This window comes from Glandiceps talaboti, chromosome 17 (assembly GCF_964340395.1).
Source record: "Glandiceps talaboti chromosome 17, keGlaTala1.1, whole genome shotgun sequence".
Lineage (NCBI taxonomy): Eukaryota > Metazoa > Hemichordata > Enteropneusta > Spengelidae > Glandiceps > Glandiceps talaboti.
Window position 1 is genome coordinate 16,225,953 of NC_135565.1, and position 26,256 is coordinate 16,252,208.

Here is a 26,256-nt window from a genome sequence, read left to right on the forward strand (position 1 = left end):
GGGCGCAGTGATTGGTTAGTAATCAACAGAATAGCGGACTACAGCCTGTGACGTTCCTTCTTATAAAATTGATTTCTTGAATAGTACTTCCTGTTTCTTCCCCTGCCCCGTGGCATCACTTGTATACATCGGTACCGTGTACTAGTATGGTCCTAGCTTGTATGGATTAATGCATGTTGTCTTGCGAAATATAACAATTTCAAGTTTGCAACAAATGAAACCATTTTAAAAGTCTCAAAAGGCAGAGTTTGTCAGACTTAATTATAATTATTGGTTTATCATTAGTGCAAGAAGATGGAAGATCTGGTTCGTTCGATGTTGTCCGTTTTGAAGTCTGGGAATGAGGAAGATATTAGTGCCAAATTTCAAGAATTCAACAAAGAAGTGAGTACTTAAAAATGATGCGAATGTAGTATATAAACAGCTGACTTTGATAGATGGTATTTTTTAGTTGAGAACAGATTTGAATATTATAATGACATGAATGATGGATGAATGAATGAATGAGTGAATAATGATGATGATGATGATGATGATGATGATGATGATGATAGTGATGATGATAGTGATGATGACGGCGATGACGACAATGAGGGTGATGATGCCGATCATGGTGGTTTTGGCAATGACAGTGGTGATGTCTTTAATGCTGTTGTTTTAGGATTTTTCTAGGGTATGTAAAACTTTACACTTTAGTTCTCTGTTTTATTTTGATCTATTTTACAGAATGCTGGCACATTCTCATTTCCATTCAATGAAGAATTGAAAAAGGTAAACTGATTTCATATGATTATTTTTCAAGATCCTGTAATGTATGTTTATATATTGGGGAAAATGACTGTCTATTCCTGAAATTCTCACAAAATTTCGGCAATAATTCTCGTGCAGTCCTGCGAAAAAGATATTTTCATGAAGGACTGTGCAAAAATTTGAATCTCTCACATAATTGTCAAGCAGATTGAAAGAAATCTTGTTCCCTCAATAACTAGTGTCTAGTGATACAGTACATCACAGATTACTGTTCACCCTGTTCAATACGTGTCTAGAGATACAGTACATCACAGATTACTGTTCACCCTGTTCAATACGTGTCTAGAGATACAGTACATCACAGATTACTGTTCACCCTGTTCAATACGTGTCTAGAGATACAGTACATCACAGATTACTGTTCACCCTGTTCAATACGTGTCTAGAGATACAGTACATCACAGATTACTGTTCACCCTGTTCAATACGTGTCTAGTGATACAGTACATCACAGATTACTGTTCACCCTGTTCAATACGTGTCTAGAGATACAGTACATCACAGATTACTGTTCACCCTGTTCAATACGTGTCTAGAGATACAGTACATCACAGATTACTGTTCACCCTGTTCAATACAACCACAGAGACACCCATAAGAAACTACACATGCCACGATTTAACATATCACCATGCAGCCATTCATGCCTGCATCAATCTCTACATCTTGTGGCATTCTGTTTAATTGGTTGATTTCATTCACACTAAACGTAGCAAGAAATTGCAGTCGTTTTATCTTAAAAGTGTAAAATGTGAACGGTTTGTTATTTATTTCCTTGTAATTGTATCAAACAGAGAGAGTACATAAGTAATCTGCAATATGCCATATCACTGTGGTATGGTAATTGCAGTACTCTGTGTATGTTATAACTAATATGACAATTTTTATTTCATGGTCTTTTCTCTGTCTTTCTACAGAACTTAATTCAGTATATTCTAGACAGTGTAGCCTTGCCTAGAAGCAGTGAGTGCCATGCCCAATGTCTTCAGACGTTACGCATTTTAAGCCGTGATAAGTTTAAGTTGTATAAGATGGCGGACAGAGAAGGAGTGGAAATTCTAATGAAACATGCAGGACTTGATTTAGATGCTGTACATGAAATGGAAGACAAAGGTATGACAAGTGTGTGATGTCACTGTCACTAGTTATTGTGTACATGTATGTCAAGTGTGTGATGTCACCGTATATTGTGTATGTCAAGTACATGATGTCAGCATTTATTGTGAATGCCAAGTGTATGCCATATGTCATGCATGACAAGTGTATGATGTGAGCAGTTTTTGTGTATGTCAAGTGTGTGATGTCAAGTGTTTGAATTTATGTCATATTTAGTACAACTGCTGTACATCAAGTGTGTGATGTCATTGTCAGCATTTATTGTGATGTCAAGTGTTTGACGTCAGTGTTTATTGTCATATTAAGTATAACTGTAGTATATCAAGTGTTTGATGTTAACATTTTTTGTGATGTCAAGTGTTTGATGTTAACATTTTTTGTGTTGTCAAGTGTTTGATGTTAACATTTTTTGTAATGTCAAATGTTTGATGTCATATTTAGTACAACTGCTGTTCATCAAGTGTTTGATGTCAGTGTTTATTGTGATGTCAAGTGTTTGATGTTAACATTTATTGTGATGTCAAGTGTTTGATGTCATATTAAATACAGCTGTCGTACAGATCTTTTAATGTTAGCATAGATCTACTACAAATGTTTTATACTTGTCTTCAACTTTGAGCACTGGTTTTACTTTTGGAGTATGTTGGGCTGGAAATATTACTAAATAAGACAAAGACAGACTTGACAAAATCATCAGAAAAGTGGGAGAGGTGGTTGGTAAAAAACAGACTAACATTGACAACATATACCACAGACACACTACAGACAGACTGGGAATGATATTAGCTGATGACACACATCCACTTAGGTCAGAACTTGACAGTCAACGAATAGATAGAAGCAGCAGACTCAGACTACCACGCACTAGAACAACACGCTACAAGCAATCATTCATCCCAGCAGCAATTAATTACACAACCAACAGACAAACCTTGACTGTAGCCCTACATGTTCACATGTCTAGCTGTTGCCACACTTTTCAAGTTGTTGTTGTTCTTTTATCCTGATTATGTATGTATTTTGATTGTAAAAGTTTTGCTTTTATGTACTTATTTTTTATTGTTTTTATTTACTTGTTTAAATTGTTTTTATGGCAGACACTGAACTTTCCTGATAAGGATCAATAAAGTTGTATTGTATTGTATTGTATTGTATTGTATTGTACATGTATTGTATTGTATTGTATTATTATTCCCCAATATTTCTTCATTCACCGAGAAAATATTTTGTCAGTACTCATATCATGACTTGTAGTAACAAGGCCCCTTAGGTCACAAATATTTTTCATGGCTGTACATAGAAAATTACTTGGGAATAATATCCCTTTCAGAACAAAATATTACAATTTATTTCTGTTGGATTTGTTTGTATTTCAGTGACACTAGAGGCTGAAAAATGTTTGTGTAATTTAGTATTTAACAGTACGTCAGTACAACGACTTTGTAGGTGAGTTTATTGGGGTTTTCTAGACTTTACAACAAGGTAGTATGTGTCACGGAGATGACTTTCACTCAAAATCAAAAATCTTAAAATATCTGCAACCGACAGAGTTTTAATATTTTCTTTATTGAATTAATGTTCTGAATGTCATTGATATTTTTTTTTCTGAAATCTTCAAATAACGATATTTTTTTAGATTTGTTGAATTTCTCAGATGTTTTGTGTTAAAATCTTGCAGTGTACTGAGATGTGTTATTTAATCTGTTTTAAAGAATGAAGCCATTGTCTGGACTTGGCTAGAGGTATTCATGAGTCATTTACTGATTTGAGATACAGTGTGAAAGTCTCGATATTGTCTTCCTAGACTTCTGTCTCTACAGCATATATATACATTAGTATACAAATCAAATAGAGAAGAGTAATGTCATGTAAAGTGATCATTTAAAATAATTGTCAAATATCAGGTCAACTACACGTACAAAATATTCTGATTTAAAATATCATGACTTATTTTTGTTATTTCAGTCAAAGTTCATGCATTAATGCTATTTTAGCAAGAATGAAGTTATACAGAGATCCACAGATAAATGCACAGATAAAGGTACGACTACTGTTTTAACCTTGATTTGGACAAAGACATGATAGAATATGCCTCAAGGACCAATTCCTCCCTCAAAAAAGTTGAATTCTTTGAATGCCTTCATACTATTCGCCATATTGAAAGCTGTGTTCTTGGACAGTGGTCCTAAATGAAATGTAGTATTCACCATCTAGAAACACATTTACGATAACAGAGTTCACTAAATCATGCAATCCAGCAAGGGGATCAATGCTCAATACGAGCGGCAATGAAATTCAAGGAAATAGACAATCTTGTATTTTCCAATCGAGTTCAACCATGGAAAAAGATACTCCCATGATTCAATAGTGTATTTAGTGTCTATTTGCCAGCAGTTCATTACAAAGTCAGCGGTAATCTAAACAAGTGTAAATAGTTATACTTAGTTTTACAACACTATAAGAACTCACAAACTTCATCATTGATTGCTTCCTTGTTGTTCTACTGTCTGGTGACAATTTTAGCTCTCGTATTCTCTAATTTTTGGCTGTCCTCCTGCGATGCTTCTTTCGAAAATGGCTGATGAATTTTTGATCTGAATATGATATGATTATCCTGCTATTACTATATTTAGATAGCTTTGGATTGGTAACTGTAAGGAAAAAATAATAAGTGCTTTTTTTTCTTGCCTGTGATCTTTTTTCTTGGCAGTTTTTTGACATGAGGATGTTATTTCTGCTAACAGCGCTTTGTCCAGAATCAAGGTATGGTGTTTTTTTGTGTTTGTAGGCTTTCAATAAATGTACTTGATCATGTTTTCATGTGAAGTGTAACTTTGCCTTATGATGTTATGTTTTGACAAGTTCTACAGCCAAGAGCTTAATGGCAAACCAATATGGAGAGCGCCACCATGTGGTAGAAACAGGAAGTAGAAGTATTTTCCAATGCTAGGTGTAGTTGGTTTTGACAGAAAGTCTTAAAGAGGAACGCCACTCCAGGAAATAGAGACATTTTCAGAAACTATTGGTTCTGGAGAGTCAGTTCATGATTCTACATCACCTACAATTACTTGTGATTTCAGAGAAACATCAAGTTGATCTTGTGCCTTTATAGGGTATCTTTGCTGTGGGCTATTGCATCATGGGAGATAGTAGAAATACATTATTCAGTGGTTGAACACTGAATATTCAGGACACCTGTTTCACCCTGAAGTGTACAGCATTTTGTACTCATGAATATTCAGTGTTCAACCATTGAATACATTATTTCTGCTGACTCCCATAATGCAATGGCCCACAGCAAAGATACCCTATAAAGGCACAAGATGGACTTGATGTTTCCTTGAAATCACAAATAATTGTACGTAATGACTCATGGTTTTGTGAAAATGTCTTTATTTCCTGGCATGGCATTCTCCTGTAACCCTAGGTTTCTACATAAATTTTGCTAATATATGCAATGTCCCTTTCCATTTAAACCATGTATTGCCAGATGAGTCTTTGTCATGCCATATCTAGTACATTTCTATATAATTATTTCCTTTTTGTTGTTATGGACGTTTGAATCCTCAAGATGTCATAAGTGTTTGAAACCCAGAAGTTATTACAAACCTGGAAGTGTTTCTGATGTGATAAATACCTCTTAGTTCTTGTTTACGTAGATTGCAAACAAATTAAAGAGTTAAAAGAAGACCTACTAATGTTCTATGAAGTGTTAAACAAAACTTTTTTTGACCTCAGACCACAATTCAAAGGAGAAATAGAATCAATGCGGTTAATGGTGGTGACACTGAAATCTACCTGTTCAGAAGATGAGGGCGCTAACACTGAAAATAAAGAAGTTGACAGCAGTCATTGTTATCAGAGTATTAGTGATAGTAATGCAGATTTAGCCATGGAGATATTAAAAACTTTATTTAATGTTACAATGAGTGTCAAGAGAGGAGCATTGGATGAAGTATGTATGGTTTTATGTATATTTAGTTATTATTACATATTTTTATGACAGTTTGCTGTTTTGGATAAACATATGTACTAATAACAGGCCCCATGCTGTGTGAGCGCCAGTGTGGGACTCAGGGTATTTTGTGCATCATGGTCTTCTGTCATATTATTCGCCAATATTTGTCTTTGTTGAGCCGAGGAAATTATCAGTGACCTAAGGGGCCTTGTCAGTACATGCTAAAAGCTCATAGTGACAAATTCTTACATCACAACTATATTCCAGCTGAATGAGGAATAGTAACATAATTATACTTGCTGCATAAAATAAGAGAAAATGAGGTGAAAACTGGCATTTCTCAATGTTGACTCATATTTTGTACAACAAAGCCAGTAATGTACATGCATGTCATCAATGTCAAACAACAAGGGAATAAATATCATATTTTCTGTTTGAACGTATGACTTGGCATCCACTTGTGTAATCTACAACATCGAACAACATTAGTTTTAGTTTGTATCTAGCTTAGCAAACCAAAGCCTCGATTAACAGCTGTATTTCTAAGTTTTTAGTGTAACTTCAACAATGTCAGCCACTGTTTGTAGGAAATGTGGAGACAAACTTGGAAACCAATAAGCATAATCTATCAACATCTATGTAAACATTTCATGCAATCTCTTGTCATTTTTGTCTTTACATAATTATTGTGTTGTGTGACCAGGAGGAGGAGACTGTATATACAGAATTAGGATCAACAATCAAAACATTACTTCTATGTAAAACATCATCTGAACAAAAATCAGAAGAACTGCAAAGGTAAGGAAAGTATTAAATGGAAAGAAGAAGGTAACTCTGTGTAATGAAATCTGTTTCACTGAATAATTTCCATGATATTGAGAGAGAGAGAGAGAGAGAGAGAGAGAGAGAGAGAGAGAGAGAGAGAGAGAGAGACAGACAGACAGACAGACAGACAGACAGACAGACAGACAGACAGACAGACAGACAGACAGACACAGGGAGGGAGAGAGAGAGGCAGACATACAGATGGACAGATTGAATCTTTTACATCTATGTGAACAGGCTTTGATTCATAATACACGTTTGTTTCTCTAACTTACCTACCAATATTAATCGTTAATTTTGTACCAAAATTACGTTGAATGTATGTTGTTTGGCAGAGAAAAAATGTAGTCGAAGAGTATATTTTAGCTGTTTTAACTTGATGGAGAAAAAAATTGAAGTTTACAATTTAATGAATGTCAAAAATAGGGACTATGTCTCTCTTAATGAGCCTCATTTCATTCCATTGACAGTCATTCAGTGAATCTACTGACAAACATGCCACCATGTGCCATCAGGGAACTAACACCTGAATGTGTTGATGAGGGTGCTGCTGGTGGAGAACCAATACATGAAGTTATTAAAGATCATTATGTAGATACTGGAGTTGTACTTAAACAGTTTCTTGAAAAGAGAGTGGAGAGAGTAAGTGTTAACTTAGTCACTTTTAAGGGGAATCACCTCAGAAATTAACACTAAACTCTTGCTGTTACTTTGTCCAAGAAAACTTTTGATCTATTCTCAGTTAAAAATTAATAAAGAGAATCATGGGGTCACTGTACAAATTTATGAACTAGAGGACAAAATAATATCAAAATTTAGTCATTTTAGAATCCAATATGGCCGCCATTGTAGAATCCAATGTGGTGACCAAATACTGTGCTAACTCTATGGGGAAATAAAACATATTGATTTCCTTGAAAATTAGATGGTACATTTTTTTTGCTATTTCAAAAGCACCAGGAACAAGCTTCCATATGGCAAAGTTGGAGAGACTTGAAGAACTTAGATTTTTTGGGAATTAGGTCCCCAAGGTGTGTTCTACGTGAATTGAGAATGCTCCTGGAAGAAATAAACTTTCAGGCATTTTCATAAACATGGATTCTGGAGAGAAACTTCATGATTGCATTTCACATAAATTATGCACAGTATACTCACAGTTGAAGCTTGTTCCTAATGCATGCACTGTTCAGTGGCGATCCTTGCCATAGACATATATTGCCTCAGAGAGTCAAGAAACAAACATACATATGTACCATACTGAGCTGTGTTAGCGCCCTCAAACAAGCAAGGGCCAAGTACTTTTCTTTTAAACAAACTGTTTTTTAAAAGATTCTCTTAAACACCCAGCCCCACCCTGTCCATTATGCAGTTATCATTTAAAGGGAATAGTAGACACAAATAGGCATGAGTGATTGGAAGAATGTTATCAACTTGAGACCAGTCTAACAGTCTAATGTGTTATCTTGACAGGGTGGTAAAGGTAGCAATTTGATAGAAAGTTTAACACCTATACTGAGTACACTATGTGCAGTATGCAAAGCTAATAGATATCTAAGGAAATACATGAAAAGGGAGGTGAGTATATTTGAAACTGTATATTTTACTTTTTGACTTTTCCAGAGAAATACAGGATTTCTCTTCTCGTTAGTGTACCTTATCGCATTGTCCATTAGTTTTGTGTCAAAATGTTCAAAATCATTATTTTCTCCATATTTTAACATACTACACTTGTGTTTACATAGTTGTATCCCACAAACAAGCCAAGTTACATACATTCAAACTGGAAATACAGGATTTATTTTCAAAATAGATTTGGGTCTTTAACCACTGCCCTCTACATCAGCACAATTTTGAATACAATTTCTTCTTACTCTTTCAGATTTTGCCACCTTTGAGGGATGCTTCCAAACTTCCAGAAGAGGGGGAATCTATTAGAAATAAGTATGTACACATGCATGTGTATGTGTGTACGTCGTATGTACATACATACATACGTACGTACACACACAGACACACACACAGACACACACACACACACACACACACACACACACACATACACACACATACATACATACATACATACATACATACATACATACATACATACATACATACATACATACATACATACATACATTGTGAATTTCTAAATTTGCTCCACCTCTGAAATCAGTGAAAATCTCCTTACCTGAATTATGAAATAGAATTTTAACACTGAGACACTTCACAAAAATAATTCCGCTCCACGCCTTACACATGTATTACTATAGGCATGCATGAGTCAGTCTTCTTATTCTATTTTTACTCTCTGGCTGAGGTATAATACTATTGTAGAGTTACTGAGCATCAGGTCATAGGTCATATCTCATTGCTGTTACTTATTTGACAGACTTGTACGTTTAATGACCAATCCATCGACTGAAATCAAAGACCTTGTGGCTGACTTCCTATTTGTACTCTGCAAAGAAAATGGTGAGTTTACAAGTCTATCGACAATTAGAATTTTCTCTTTTCTGTTTATACACCTTGCTTTGAATTATAATTACAAATTCTAATTATTAAAAAAAAACATGTTTCACGACAAATTATTTTGCCGTGGTGGACTATTTTAATTGCTTGAGATTTTCATTCTTAATTCAATCATTCTAATCCTTGTGTGTATTGTTTTATAAAATAATGTCTGTTTTCAATCATTACTGTAATTTAAGAGGTATTTCCTTTTTTGGGTATTTTAAGTTATTTCATATTGTCATATATTATAAATGTGTTGTTGTTGTATCATAGTTTATCATCTGAAATCCACAGCTGTTTTCTGAGTGGTATCATTGTCCTTGTAATTACCCATTGCTGTCTTTTGATTGGATATCAGTGTTATCCTTACTAAGCATTGCTGTTTTCTGATTGGATGTTACTGTTTTCATTATTACCCATTGTTATAATTTGATTGGGTTTCATTTGTCATTATTATCCATACTACACATTACTGTCTTCTGATTGGATGTTACTATTATGCATGCTAACCATCATGTCTTTTGATTGGATAGTGGACAGATTGATAAAATACACAGGATATGGGAATGCTGCTGGGTTGCTATGCCAACGAGGATTAATGGCTGGTGGCAGAGGGAATGGAGATTACAGTTCATCTGAAGACAGTGATACAGAGGAGTACAGAGAAGTTCGCAACAAGTGAGTACCTGTAAAAATGTCACCTCAGAATATCAAGGAATACTGTAAACCTGGAAATTTTTGCTAAAGACTTATTTTCACTAATTTCACTGGAAAACAAATACACAAAAATAAATAGAAACTAAAATGCCTTCTTGCACATGCACACACAATGTATCAGTCTGGTAATTAGAGAAAATTGTTTTTTTGAGAACTTGCTGACGACTGTAAAATTGCAAAATTTTGTAGTAGTGAAAGTATCTAGGTTTATAGTGTGTAATAAATACTATTAACAGTGGTGAGATTCCTGTCAGTAACTTAAGGGGGCAAGTCTTGGTTGGGATTCCAAACCCATTTGGAAATCTGAGAGTGTATATTTCGGCTAATATGCAAAATATGCAGAACATTAAATACTGGAGACTAAGCCCGGCATGTGTGTTTATAATGTATACTTATTACATGCTAATCATCACCTGTTTGCAGATGTTTGAAGGTATTTTCAGAAAGCTGAAGATTTCTGAAGATAACACACAGGTTTCTAAGAACTTGAAATGAATTTGGCCTTTTGAGATAAGACAGACACAAAGTAGTTTTGTACCCAGAGTTCAAAGGTCATGCATTAACTCATGATAAACACAACTGTTTGAAAAAAACCCACTTTATTTTGTATAATTATACTGAGAGAAATATTTTCCATCTTGCTGATGTAGAATTAATCCTATAACTGGGAGAGTAGAGGATGAGAAACCAAACCCTACTGATGGCTGGACAGAGGAACAAAAAGAATTCCATGCAAATCAGTTGGTTAATATGTTTGATAAATTGTCAAGGTAAGAGATATTTATGCAAATCAGCTGGTTAATATGTTTGACAAATTGCCAAAGTATGATATATTTATGCAAGTGAGGTGGTTAATATGTTTGACAAATTGCCATAGTACGATGTATTTATTCAAATCAGCTGGTTAACATGTTTGACAGATTGTCAAGGTAAGAGATATTTATGCAAATTAGCTGGTTAATATGTTTGGTAATTGTCAAAGTAAGAGACATTTATGCAAATCAGCTGGTTAATATATTTGACAAATTGGTGAAGTACGATACATTTATGTAAATTAGCTAGTTAATATGAATAATAAATTGTCAAGATAAGATATATTTATGCAAATTAGCTGGTTAATATGCTTGACTTCAAGAATACATATTGGAAGCAGAAAATCAACTATTGTATATGCATGCACAGTTGCAAGTACTAAGTTATCTATGGTACATATGTGATTGATACACACTTGTTATTTTACAGAGAGGGTGTGATAAAACCCATGAAAGTAGGTGCTGATGGTCGACCTGTACCACTAGAGGAAGCTGTTAATCAAATTGAATTAGCTGAAGACCAAGACAGTGATTTAAGTGATGTGGATTAGATATGAAAATAGACACCGTACTTGCAACCCAGGTTGTTAGCATGAACCTAACATTAGGAGTTATTCACTGAAATCCATTTGTAGAGGAAGCGTTACATGATTGTCAATTATTAAAATGAGAAATTAATATTTTTTGCATTGATGCTTATCACGTCGTAGTACACAAAAGTCAACAAGATTTGAGTAAAAGAAGAGGCCCAGTGCAAAAACATGTGAAATTATGACGTTGCGAAAATATGATGGAAAATTCCTTACAGTTATAGATGATAGACGAATTTAACCCTTACATGGCAGTACTCACACTTACATATATTCTGGCCTCACTTCCTATTTAAAAAAAGCTGGATCCAAACAGCATTCCTAGTGGCTGAACCACACAAAACTTTTGTTTTTCATTCAAATTGAAATGTGACACATTGGAAATTGATGTCGTCAACTCAGTTTGTATAAATGACACCATTTTAAGCTTAATCAAGCAGATTTGCAGTATGTAGTCATGATGTATGTAGTCAAAATTATGGACCAGAAAAATGAATTTTAGACAAATATGACAAGCAAAATATTGTCAATTCTAGTTACTTATGAATGAGCTCATTTGCATGAAATGTATGAGTTGTTACTTTGGTCAGATGATTATGCAAGAATTCACGTGATAAAAAAATGTTAAAACCTAAAAAGATTACTGAGAAACAGTTCTGATTTGGGGTGATTAGAAGTTAGACATCCAGCATAGGTCTGAGTAACCATGAATAAATTATTTCTGGTTAAATGTGACTGATTGTTTATAAAACTATTCATTATCAGTAGAACAACACATTTCCCATGATGCACCATTCAAGATAGAGATGTTGTAAGTTCCCTTTTCGATATACAATCCAGTTTTCTATTCATAGAGACCATCTTCACTAAGTTAAGATTTCTCTGTAAGTGTGGAGCATGACTGCAATTTGCTGGACTAACCACGTAAATGTATCCAAGCTAGGCAGTTTGTTTGACCTAATTTAACCATGCTAGGCAGTTTGAACCAAATGTAACCAAGATAGGGTATTTGGTGAACCAAATGTAATCAAGGTATGGAGTTTTTTAAATGAAAGATAACCGAGCTAGGGGGTTTGAATAGCCAAATGCTATCAAACTAGGGAGTTTTGATGACCCAAATGTAGTCAAGCTAGGGAGTTTGTTGAACCAAATGTAACTAAGCTAGGGAGTTTGTTGAACCAAATGTAGTCAAGCCAGGGAGTTTGTTGAACCAAATGTAACTAAGCTCGAGTTTGTTGAACCAAATGTAACCGAGCTAGTTATGTTAAGTGAAAGGCCCCTTAACCTAAACAAAATCTGTAATATTGTACCTTACAGGCCTCCTTAGTTTTCATTATATTTAGTCATTTTTAGTCAGTAAGAACCTTTGAAAGTTATTCTGTCCATCCTCAGTAGTAACAGTAGTAATGTTATTTGTAGGATTTTTGTACAATACTATGCCATATTTTTAGTTTGGATTCCTTATCCTATTGACAAAGTTTTATAGTTTTCAAAGTTATTTATTGGAATTCGTAAATGTTCTGTATTGTGCAATACTGGTCATAAAACAATAAATTTTAGAGAATAAAATTAAAATGCATTCTCAGATGAATATTTGATGTTGGATATATGGGAATTTGGCTATTAGTGATGTCATTGTTACTTTTTACCTCATAAGGAGCTAGTGTTATGGTGATGTTTGTCTGTCTGTCTGTGTATGAGTCAGTCTGTCTGTCAATACACAAAGTCTCAAAACCACTTGGTCTACTTGTAATGAAATTTGGTACATATGTGAACTGGGGAGAACTTGGAAGATTTTGATTTCTGAATCACACTAAAATTGGCCGAATTGTCTGATAGTATGGCTGTGTGGGGTTCTTCCTGTATGGTGTTGGGAATTCTCAAAAGTGTGTTTATAGTTCATAGAAATCATGTCGTCCAAAATGAAGAGGAATCAACAAAACCTGTCACCAAATTCATTTCTTTCATTGCATTTAATATCGCTTAAAGTATACAAAGTTTTGAACTATTCACAGTAAATCATAAACGACATATTTAACTCATCTCTTTGTACATATTTCAAGAATGTTCATTCAGCAGCACATAACTACAATTTGCATAACAGTTTATGTTTGATCTCCCAATGAATTGTTCTTATTTCATCATCTGTATAACCAGTAAAGCTAAAAGCAATCAAAAAATTTGTTTGAAAACATGTACATTGCCACAATACTTGTATAGCAGTTTGGTATTGAAACAATTGCTGGTTTAAATTGGAATAAACTGATTTGTAAACCCTGGAACCATCGATGATTAATCAAATCAAAGTGTGATTGATTGATTTTGATCTGTCAATTTGTTCTAAAACATACAATAAAGTTGTTTGTTGGAATACTGCTGTTTATCATTTTAATGCACAATGGAAAATACTGCCTTTTAATGGAGGACTTACTGCCTCTGAGCGCCTTTTGTAAAAAAAACTTCTAGGTAGAACACTTTAATATGCATTTACACTCAAAAAGTTCAGTAATGCACTCATAATGTCTTTAAATCACCCATTCTTCATCTCCATCCCATCCCATCCTCACCTGATTCTCATCTCCCATTCCCACCCAATTCTCCACCCTGCCCCCATCTTGACACCCATCCTCCAACCCATGCCCATCCCACCCCACCCCTTTCTCCACCCTATTCTCACCCCCATCCCATCCCCCAACCCCTTGTTTCACCCTTGACAACATTTACACACATATGATTGTTCTGCCAGTTTTCTACAGTTACAGAATACCATACGTTTTAAGTTTACAAAACCTTGAACAGAACTCTCGCTCCATTACCATAAAAAATGACTGTAAATATTATCCTTAATGACAAAATAAAATTGACACTAATTCATAAATATGGATTCCTCAATCGTTTTCAACTTGCAAACAATTTCAAGAAAGATGAGAATTTCTTGAGAAAACTTCTTTGGGAAACTTTTCAGTACACAAGATGTATATGGTTTTTGTCTTCTGATCAATGGAAATGCTAAAAATGTACGTTTGTCAGCAAAAAAAAAGTCAAAATATTATCTTCTATAGACTCTAATTATTAAATATCAGCTTTTTACAGTCTTCTATACAATAAATTATCACATCTAGTCTGAACTCTATATCGCTTTTAAGTTTTTGTGCGGTTTGTCTCATGTAATACAAGAACCTGTCCAAACACTTTGCACCCCAACATATCATAGCCTAGGGCTATAATTTACAATAAACCCCTCCCAGCACTATGTACCCTATCATGTGATAAGGCTATAATTTACAATAAACCCCTCCCAGCACTATGTACCCTATAATGTGATAGGGCTATAATTTACAATAAACCCCTCCCAGCACTATGTACCCTATCATGTGATAGGGCTATAATTTACAATAAACCCCTCCCAGCACTATGTACCCTATCATGTGATAGGGCTATAATTTACAATAAACCCCTCCCAGCACTATGTACCCTATCATGGGATAAGTCTAATATTTACAATATACCCCTTAATAGGAAGATATGTAGTAAGATATGACATCAATTTCTATAAAGCTCCCCCTGTGATATGGAATGTGGCACCCACTGGCCGGGTTTTGGTAAGGTATGTCACACTGAGACATTGGTATGCAATAACCCCTAAATGGAGGTGATATGGGTAGGTAATGATGTAATAATTGGTATATGATACATGACAATCCTTACATTGGGGTGATTTGGCTATGTGATAATATGATAACCCCTAAAATGGAGATGATATGGATATGTAGTAATGTAATAATCCTTAAAACTGTGGGATATGGGATGTGACACATGACAACTAGTATAGGGTGATATGGGTATGTGATAACATGATAACCTCCAAAATAAGGTGATAAGTTTTCTCATCAGGTCTGATATTCCATGTGATATGGGTATGTGATACTAAAAGTATAACATAATCCCATGATGTGTATGTGTCACTGTGGTATTTGCACAAGTATCTGTAGCATTCTCTACAGCCATAAGTACTACGAGCTGCCAATACTTCATGAACAAGCACTCACACTTGCGTATCATGGGGTGATGTTATTATTACATGTATCTAACTGAAACAGCAAATTTCATATAAATTTAACGGTGTGTTCATGCAATTTTATGTGCACATGGAATGTTCATGCATTGATTCGCAAAAAGGTATGCAACAAATGTTTTTTGTTCTTGCACTACAGTGTAAATACTAACAGTATGTGTGCACTGGTGCAAGTAATTACATAATGCATGGTAAACCTCTGACATCGAGTAATGTGGGCATCCCCTCAAAAATAAAAGGGTATATTATTTAGAATGTGATAAAATAGGATTCTTAAACCACCTGCATAGATTTGTCCGCAAGATACACATCAACCAGACTTTGAGATATGTTGTGTTGCTCCACCCTCTCCGGTCTGCTGAATGGGATTGACTGGTGTGTGAGGGCGCCACATCACGACATTCAGTAAGACACAGGGTGATAGCATAATAACTGTAAAAATGTAATACTCTCTGCTTCTGATTACAAACTATGTCATTGTGACACTTGACACAAAATGTACAAGATTCAAACACGTAAATACTGCAATATTCTCTATTTCAAAATAATGTCTTCATTATGAAGAAAATTCAAGGTAATTTAAAAGGAATACAATCAGTTTGTCATTAGGCAGGATGACTCGTCCAATGTACCTTTCCTGGCAGGAATCAACAGGATAATACTCTCCTTATTTGCCATGTGACAAGGCTTTCATGTCATGTGACATAATTATACTTATGTCATGGATTGGTGCTTTTTTGTCATGTGACAGGATAATACTCTTTACTTGCCATGTGACAAGGCTTTCATGTCATGTGACAGGATTCTTCTTGTGCTATGAGACAACTCTTTCTTGTCATGTGTCAGAACTATTGTCCTCATGCCACATGACAAAGCATTTGTGTCACGTGACAACACAATCACTGTCCTCAAACCATGTGACAGTGCTTGCTTGTCACATGACGGGACACCATTTTCATTGTCGTGTGAGGGCGCTCTTTTGTCATGTGACAGAATTATACTTCTTATGCCATGTGACAACACTTTCTTGGCATGTGACAGCACGACCTCATGGCATGTGACAGGGCTGCAAGATGACAGGATTTGTGTCACACATCATGAAAACCAAGTCCACTGGCGTTGTAACTGGTGAATCACAGACTCTAACTATCATCTGAAGATTGACTGCTGTCATCCGTACTCTCCTCACTACTGGATGACTGGGTTGCAGCAAAACGTGTGCCTCTACTACTTCTGACGTAGTTAATTGTCTTTTTGGATTGATGGTTAGATATCTGTGGCAACCTAAAGTCAGTCTTGTTCACATTAGGTTTAACTGATTGCCTCGGTGTATACACATATTTACCAACTTTCAGTTCCGATATGCTTTCATTTCGAGACTTTGCACTCGTTGACAAGTTTCTGTTTGGGGTCAACGATGGAGCAGATTTTGGTGCAATGTTCTTGTCTCGTTTCAGATTAGGTTTTGATTGTGTAGCTGTACTATTGGATGCTGCTGCAGCAGCAGTTGATGGTGTTGCTGTTTGTTGTGATTGTTGTCCACTGGTTGTAGGATTGTCATTATTACAAGTCTTTTCACTGTCTTTGGCAGTTCCGTTATCCGATTGCTTTGTTGCTTCGTTATCTTGATTATCAGCTAAACCATTCTCTGTTGATTTCACTCCATTCTTGATACCATTTTCTCCATCTTTATTCTCACCAGTATCCTGTTTTCCATTACTACTATCTGCAGATGATCTCCCTTGAGATTCCTCCTGTATTATACAATAATAATAAGAAGAATAATAAAGTTAGTTTTCATATCATGCACTTTCAACACAAGTATTTTAGACCCTGGCACAGCCCTACAATAGCACAATGACCACTTTACTCAACTCCCAGGGGAGCACACAATCCATATATGGGCATAGAATTAAATCCTTCATATAACTACCTCTATCCTACCAGGTCCCCAATTACACAGCTGGGTTGATTGGAGAATACACCAAAGGCAGAAACACAAAAATACATACATACTTGTAGTACATACTTGCAAATATGCATTCAAAATGTTTCATAATCCCATTACTTATTTGGTCAATTTTCAAAACTTGGTCACCTGTGTGCATGTGCATGCACACACACACAGACACACAAGCAAACACACAGACAGACAGACAGACAGACAGACAGACTGACACAGACAGACAGACAGACAGGCAGACAGACACACACACACACACAGACACACACACACACAGACACACACACACAGACAGACGCACACACACACATACATACATACACAAGCATTCATACAACATACAAACAAACATACAGGTACACAAGCACAAATAAGTACATACACAGACACATACACACACACATATAACTCATATACACAACAACAAAATTTCTGAAATGAATACATCAAACAGAAAAAAATCATTACAAATCACAGTACTTACATATTTACTCTCACATTCTTGAATCAAATCTTCCATGCCCTTTTTCCATCCTAAAACACGAGCTAATTTTTTGACCCCTTCCACAATGTCACCTATCTCAGTGGCATCATTAAACCTGGTCCTACTGGCAAATGGACCAACTGATTGTCTGTTGATGAGTAGTCTTGGTATATATGACCTTGTAGAGTCAACAATACCAGCAAAGGGATACACCTGATAAAATATGAATAAGATATGTTAATAAGTAATATAGGGACTGTGGTATATGTAGTGTGTGTGTGTGTGTGTGTGTGTGTGTGTGTGTGTGTGTGTGTGTGTGCGCGCGCACGTGTGTGTGTGTGTGTGTGTGTGTGCATGTGTGTGTCTGTCTGCATGTATGTTTGTGTCTGTCTGTCTACATGTCTGTCTGTCTGTCTAAGTGTGTGCGTGTGTGTGCATTCACAGACTGAGCATACATGCAAGTACGCACATGAGTGAACAGACAATGCATATATACATACACACATACATACATACATACATACATACATACATACGCATGCATGCACGCACATACGCACGCACGCACACACGCACACACACACACATACATACATACATACATACATACATAGACATATGCAACACACTGAAACATGCATGCATGCGAGTATGTGAGCCGACACATGTCTGTGCAAACATACCCACACGTGCAAGCTTGCTCATATGTGTACACACACAAACACATGCCATATATGTAAAGCACAAGAGTACACACACCATATATGTATGTAAGCAAGCCCATGTATGTGTGTAAGTATGCACTTATATACATGTATGTCCATGTACACATACACATACACAGACACACTCATCAACTACAAACAACATTCATGTCAAATTGCTGACTTTCTATCTAGTCTTGATGATACCAGTATGTAGACTTACTTACCTCTAATGAAGTACCCATTACAATTAACAAATCACACTGGGGAAAATCCTTCAAATAATAATAGAATCTTCTCGGTAAATCTTCACCAAAAAATACAATATCAGGTTTTACTGTACCCTGCATTGATAACAAAGGAAGCATTATCAAAAGGGTCAATAAATAAATCAAAACTGGAAAGGTAAATATTTGTCACACATACAATGTATTATACCACATTCAAGCCAAGCCAAGTTGAACACATTTGAACACAAAGTATGTGATTTATACCCCAGTTGTTCTTCATCATGACAACATGCACCTATAGCATTCATTCTGTGGTGCTCAAATATGAGTCAAAACATTCAAAGTCACCATTACTCTTCCCAAATTTTCATAAATTAGGCTTGTGAACCCATTCCCCCATATTTTTCTCCATTCAACTGGAAAATACTCGTGACTTAAGGGTGTTGTCTTGTTTCATCAAAGATCCCCGGGGTCACTCTTACTTTCATTGGCTGAGACGAATACAAGTGAATAATATGTAACTATTTAGATAGAATAAAGTATAAACTTACTGTGCAATATGGAGCTTTACATCTTGGTATTTTCCCAATCATTATTTTATCTTTAACATCATCTACACTGTGTTTTAAATCACATCTAATACATGATGATGTAGCAAAAGTACCGTGTGCTTCCACTAGTTTACTGGCTGGTATTCCTGCCACTACAATCAAAATACAAATATTAAAGATGTCAGTCAACAGTACATATTACTGCATTAATATGGATGTTTGTGCAAAGGATCGACTGGTAATCTTGATTTGAAGTGCCTGTATTGTGCATAGTACTGACAAAATGATAAATACTATGTTTTCTGGTGAATCAAAATTACTCAGAATAGGAAAACAATGTATATGTATTTGCGTTTACAGATACACCTGTACATTGTATTTGTAGAATACTGTGTAAACATCCGAGTACGGATTATCACATACACATACGTTATATACTGTTGAGGTAGCTGGGAGTAAGTTAGTAATAATGCGAACATTGAACAATTGACATGACATCCACCGTTTAAAAGCAGTACTAGATTATGCTTCCTTGATGTTGATGGGTGAACAGTTCCATTCAGGAATTGTTCATGGCACAAAAGAGTAACAGTATGCATTTATTGTTGAGGGAATCACTCATTTTGATTAGTACCGGAGGTAAGAGATAGTGTAAGGAATTGTTTTCATTCTCATTCTCAAGTAAATGAAGGAATATCTTAAAATCAAATTGAACAGAAACTTGCATCTTTCTAAGCAATGCCGTCATGTTTTGTTTACACATTTACATGATGAATAATGTGTTTTCTGGAGAATCAAAACATAGTATGAGATAGGAAAACACCAAATTTTGGTGCATCACAGGAAAACTTCTGTGCATCATTGATGTGCCAAATTGGACACATTGCTGGCGGTAGTGCCTGAAGCAGGAGTTATCATACTTTTTTTTGGATCTCATGTACATGGGGCTTAGTAGTATCATACAAATCACTAAAGGAAATACAAACTTACATCTTTCTAAGCCATCAATGTTCTGTGTATACATTCGCAGCAGTAAACCTTTCTCATACAACATTCTGACAAAGTAGTGCACGTAGTTTGGTCTATAGTTGCCAGGAAACAGTTCTTTGGCCAGAGTGAAAAATGGTCTAGGGTCACGATGTAAATAATCAATATCAAATATTGCTTCAGGGTAGGGTATCTTGTACTTCTGTAAATTATCATATAAGCCAGTCCCTGGTGTCCTATAGGAAATAAGACAGATGCAAACTTATTAAATGTAGCAATGAATACTTGCATCGGTGTGTGTGCATACTAGTGGTATTTGCATTGTAGTGAAATATTGAAAACCCTATTGCATACCTACATGCAAATGAAATACAAATGAGGGCAGTCTTCCTTGCACACCAAATCAGATAATCACATGTATGATTTTTATGAAATTTGCCGTTTCAGATAAACATATGTAGCAATATCAAAACCCCATGCCATGTGAGTTCCAGTGTGGGTACTCGGGGCTATTTGGACTCGCGCTTGCAGTGGTTTCTGCTCCATTTTCACTGGCTACACTTGTGACAGTACAACTGTACAGAACACTTTGGAGGTTGAGTTTGTAGTAAACTGAATGAAGTAACCAATTACAACTGCCTGTCAGTGACTGTGCGTGATTTATTACGACTGTAATGTTCCCCAGCAGGAAATTTAGCTACATATTTGGTAGAATGGTCCATTTGGCTATGCATGCAATGCTAGTGAAAGATCATATAGTTTCTAAACTATGTTTACATGTAGTTGTTGATTACTGTTGTTACTATAGTTACCTGAAATCAGGTATACCACTAGGTGTGCAGCCATGACTACAATGTTTATGTTTACTAGTTAAAATGTTACTATAGTTACCTGAAATCAGGTGTACCACTAGGTGTGCAGCCATGACTACAATGTTTATGTTTACTAGTTAAAATGTTACTATAGTTACCTGAAATCAGGTGTACCACTAGGTGTGCAGCCATGACTACAATGTTTATGTTTACTAGTTAAATTGTTACTATAGTTACCTGAAATCGGGTATACCACTAGGTGTGCTGATTCCAGCACCAGCCATGACTACAATGTTTTTAGCCTTCTTATTGAGTATAACTCTGGCTATGTCTTCAATACTGTTACATTCACTGCTACGAGTTGAATACGTTGATCCTCGTCTTGATTGAGAAATACTGAATCAAAGAAACACACAAGTACAATGTCTGTGATTTAATCTGGATGTCAAATATAGATTTAGTGATCAAGTTGGAGTCAAATGTAAAGGGCTCAATTTTTTTATGAGAAATATAGCTTTATTGAGACACAAATGTAATAATGTGATTATCAAGATATAAGATTTCATGTCTATGTGAAACATAACGTGATATCATTGAAGCCTAATGTATTATTTGAAACATAGAGTTAGTGAGACACGGGTATAGTAATGCCATATGAATTACAAATCAATATATGTGAAAGTGGCCATATGGATGAGAATTTGGTATTCATTTTGGATTTTTATTTGATAAAACAGCTTCACCATGTTTTTCTACTTAAAAAAATAATGTGAAATATAATATACCAAGTCTATGTTCACAACTCAATAAACTGCAAAACATTAAACAATGTGTACAATGTTTGTTATTGTACGTACAATAATAACAAACTTTTTACACTTTTTGCAATGTATTGAGTTATGAACATGGACTTGGTATATGTTATTTCACATTATTTTTTCAAGTACAAAAACATAGTGAAGCTGTTTTATCAAATAAAAATCCAAAATAAATACCAAATTCTCATCCATATGGCCACTTGAAACAGAGACTTAGTGATCCAGTCTATATCAGTGCAGATAAGGTCATACCTGATATACAATATAATTAGCAGATACCACCTTTAATATTGTACTGATGCGACGAAATATCCAACATTTGTTGTTTTATTCTTACCTTGTTTTTCCATGATGATTGTTTTCTTGTAATTTCAATTTCTGAAATGCTGCAGCAATATTACTATCTGATTTACTATGTCTTGTATTCCTCTTATTGGTTGGTGTTGATGCCGTTGATCTTACTTCTCTTATTTGTGGTTTGGTTTGTCTAACGATACTTGACTTGGGACGTGTTGGAGGTAAGGGAGCTCGAGCTGTACAAGGAGAGAGATTTAACATGATTGGTATATTGTGGAAATACTTCAAGATATGGTGGAAAGTAAGATTTTGTAAACCACTGACATGTTTGTGTTCAGTTGTTCTCTTTTACTTTGTCGTAACTCATTTTTGCTGGTGACTAAACACTTCCCTTGTGAAAGTGTGCCCTCTAGAGACCATCACAAACACTTGTACAAATACCCTGAGTATGCCACAATGCAGTCACATGTCACGTCATAATATAATTCTATTTTGTTAGTGTTTTTTGTTTTGCTTTTTTTTCTTGCTTAAGTATGAGAACCTAGTGACAGAAAAGGGTATCACTCAGCTGTGTCTCATTCACAAGAAGCATGTGAATTTGGACTCAGAGATGCTTGAAGTAATGACCCGAACAGTCAGGGGGACAATTGCACACAGGTGCTATGTTTTCCGGGCCTGGGTGACTCCTGGATAGGCTGTGGACTGACTGGGAAAACCTTGACAATTCTACAGCAGTGATATTGAGCTTGACAAATAGTCCTGTCATGCAGTCCCAAACCTGAATGGATCTCTGTTGAAATGTTTGATTGTGTTTATGTATGTATACATGTATGTCCACATAAAAAGAAAACTGCGGGAAGCAATTCCCAACAACACACAAAAATTAAAAAAGAAAAAAAGTAAGAACAGGGTACACATAACTCTGGTCAAAGTAACTCATGAACCGAAAATGTGTGCAATTTACAACACCAAGTGATAATTTTCCAATAAAAGCCTAGAGAACTCAGATAGACTTCATCAATTTGCCTTGCTACCTTTCCCATTCATTTTAATAATTATAATCAGTGTTTTTGCCAAGGTTGGGTAACCCTGGTAACAGAAAGAAGAAAAGGGCTAAAGGTTGCATTGTTTCCGATGCAATCTACCATAAGTTTGTTTGGAAACCCTGGTAAAATTACTGGCGAACTCTGCTAGATTTTACCTGCTTACAACCCTTAACAAAAACACTATTATAATGTTCTATTTATAAAGCACCTGTTCTCCTGAGAGCCCCAGGCACGGGGCTAACAAGTAGCACCCCTGGCAAGGATCTACAGTGGCACAACGGCCCATTATACTTACTCAACTCCCTGGGGAGCATACAAATCCATTGCAGTCTCTGTAAGTGCATGGGGTCAAAGCATTTACATTGCAGCCCTACTCAACCAAGTCCCCAATTATATAGCTGGGTTGAATGAGGCACAATCGTGGTTTTAAGTCTTACCCCAAGGATTTACAATTGTAAGCCATTCGGAAACAAACAGCAACAGTGGAATTCAAACATGCAATCTACAGATTTCTTGATAGGATTTGACATCTCTGTTAACAAAGGGCTGTGATTGTACATACATTAATTAAATAATCTATATTTATTTGTAAATTGTATAGATACACAACAAGATTATACCCAATGTGTCAGCAATTAGGTGATATATTGAACCTTACACCCAATGATCTACATTATCCATATGTATACATGGGTCAAACTTCAACAAATCCAATATTTTTACATGTAAGCACTAATATTGAATTCTTCATTTTAATATGGATTAGAGTCACAGTTTTTCACTGAAATAATTTCCCACTGAACATAAATCTATCTGCAGCTGCAACTAAGCACCTGTCTTCTTTTCACTGAATTAAATTTCCATTGAAAATACACATATCTGTTGTTATTTGTGTCTATTTCTGTAAAAATTAAATCTCTTGAAAATAAAAGTGTACATATATTAACACATGTAGATTCGTATATTTTAATTAAGCATATCGGCAAAGAATGTCTTTGGCTCTAATACTTATTGCTCCCCATAGAAGTATTTGAATTACTAAGTTTTTGAAAGAACTGTTAATGTTGCATTTTGGTTCTAAACTTATTTGTTTGTACTAAAATACAGCGCATTGCAGGTTACCGTTCACTAGCTATGTTTGAGAACCAATAAGATACTGCTACAAGATTGTATACTGTAAGATACACATATTGCAAAATCACAATTTCGTGCTGAATGAAATAAACCATTTCTATGAAAAAAATACAAACATTGATGTTTTGATGTCGTTTTCCTTCAGTAAACAACTTTAGGCCTATAAAATCACCCCCCCCCCCTCCTCTCTCTCTCCCTCTCTCTCTCTCTCTCTCTCTCTCTCTCTCTCTCTCTCTCTCTCTCTCTCTCTCTCTCTCTCCCTCTCTCTCTCCCTCCCTCCCCCCTCCCTCCCTCCCCCTCCCTCCCTCACCATTAATTTATCATAATACTCTTGCACTTTAAACTGATTTAACTGTTCAGTTCACAGTATAAACCATCTTTGTCAATGTCAAGTATCGATCACATAGCAGTGCATTATCAAAAGATAAGGACACTTGGAAGGGTTCCATGAAAATTGTACTTCGGACAAGGACGGACGAACTTTATGATATAAACGTGACATGCGCAGGGACATACCTGGTTGTACGAATAGTGTGTTCATATTCATCACAAATTACTGAAATATATGGACAGCTAATGGCCGTATCGTATAATTTCTAAATAGCTGTCATTTAATTACAACTATTTAACGTTATGTAGAGTATTTCCAAGACATTGTTATTCTTCAAATTGAACTTGAAATGTGTATAGCAACCGTGATACAGACCTTTGCCGAGCGACGACGCCATCGTCCGTGTCCCGTCAAAGAAACACTTCCAAATACGCATTTAGGACGATTTCAACGGTTGATTTCCCGGCGAATAATGTGTCAATACTTATATTATCACACTGTTCACTGAAGTTCTTCTTTCGACGCATCTTTTAAGAATATAGTGTAATTTTGGTGTCGCATATTCTCGTGAACAATCTCGCCCGGTAAAATATCTTAGTCCGCCATTTTGAATATAAGAATCCCTAGCTGCGTTGCATAAATATTTTAAACCCCTAAGATAGCGGTTATTATTGACCCTGCACCACTGTCGCCCTGGAACAGAGAAAAGATGGGCACTGTACAGTATTTTACCATCAGCTGTTTCTCTGATTTGTATGCTTGGATGTTCCTTATTTAATAAATTCCCAGATAAGCAATATTTCTTAAATTTTAAAGCAGCGTATTACATTTGAATAATCATTATGTACCAGAAATACGAAAAAGAAAGTTCCAAATGTTGGATACTAAATGCATGAAACACGTGCTTTGATAATTACTTTAAATTTCAATCACAAACTTGGGTGATCAATCTGCAAAGAGAGGTTTAATATGTAAATTTCTTTTTTTTAATACCTATTCAGAGAAATCAGTATCTTTGGTAAAGTCATATCAGGTGCAAATATGAATTTCCTTCGTTTCATCACTGTCTATGGTTTTATCACAAATGTTCGGTGTGTGCCTTTCAAGAAAGTCTGCTGAAAAATGCATAAAATTTCCATCTCCTTCAGCCAAAAATCGTTGATATTTCAGCCATGAAAATAGGTTCATTTAGTGTTAAAAGTAATTCTCTAAATGACAAAATGTTTTTCACAAAACCGCCTACACTGCAACACTGGTCCCCCCTTGAGAAGCTTATATTTCATATGTGAGTACAAATCAGAGAGAATTGTGGGTAAAATATTGACAGTTTTGGGGAATCTACATGATCAAAGTAAAGCGGTAGACAATAGGAGTTGATAAAGGAAAGGGTATAAAAATAGACTAGCTAAATACTTCGATCTGCAAACAACCATCTATTTAGTCGAGCTTGTACAGAGGGTGGTCTCCACACTGTACCTGAAA

General features: G+C 35.5%; 2 protein-coding genes across 2 annotated transcripts; one reads left to right on the plus strand and one right to left on the minus strand.

Moving 5' to 3' along the window:
* Positions 1 to 114: 114 nt before the first annotated feature.
* LOC144448348 (chaperone Ric-8A-like) lies at positions 115 to 12,896 on the plus strand. Its single transcript, XM_078138554.1, has 15 exons — positions 115 to 384; positions 727 to 771; positions 1,728 to 1,923; positions 3,303 to 3,372; positions 3,892 to 3,967; positions 4,637 to 4,689; positions 5,665 to 5,881; positions 6,588 to 6,682; positions 7,180 to 7,351; positions 8,180 to 8,284; positions 8,589 to 8,650; positions 9,102 to 9,184; positions 9,757 to 9,901; positions 10,591 to 10,710; positions 11,183 to 12,896. Exons 1-15 carry the CDS (start codon positions 295 to 297, stop codon positions 11,301 to 11,303), a joined length of 1,650 nt encoding a protein of 549 aa, XP_077994680.1. The 5' UTR covers positions 115 to 294; the 3' UTR covers positions 11,304 to 12,896.
* Positions 12,897 to 16,559: 3,663 nt separating this feature from the next.
* Positions 16,560 to 25,390, minus strand: LOC144448127 (uncharacterized). Its single transcript, XM_078138280.1, has 8 exons — positions 25,150 to 25,390; positions 22,304 to 22,499; positions 21,386 to 21,544; positions 20,340 to 20,572; positions 19,350 to 19,501; positions 18,796 to 18,912; positions 17,865 to 18,077; positions 16,560 to 17,171 (listed from the first exon to the last, which is right to left on the minus strand). The coding sequence occupies exons 1-8, from the start codon at positions 25,208 to 25,210 to the stop codon at positions 16,560 to 16,562; spliced, it is 1,743 nt and encodes a 580-aa protein (XP_077994406.1). The 5' UTR covers positions 25,211 to 25,390.
* Between the last annotated feature and the right edge of the window lie 866 nt (positions 25,391 to 26,256).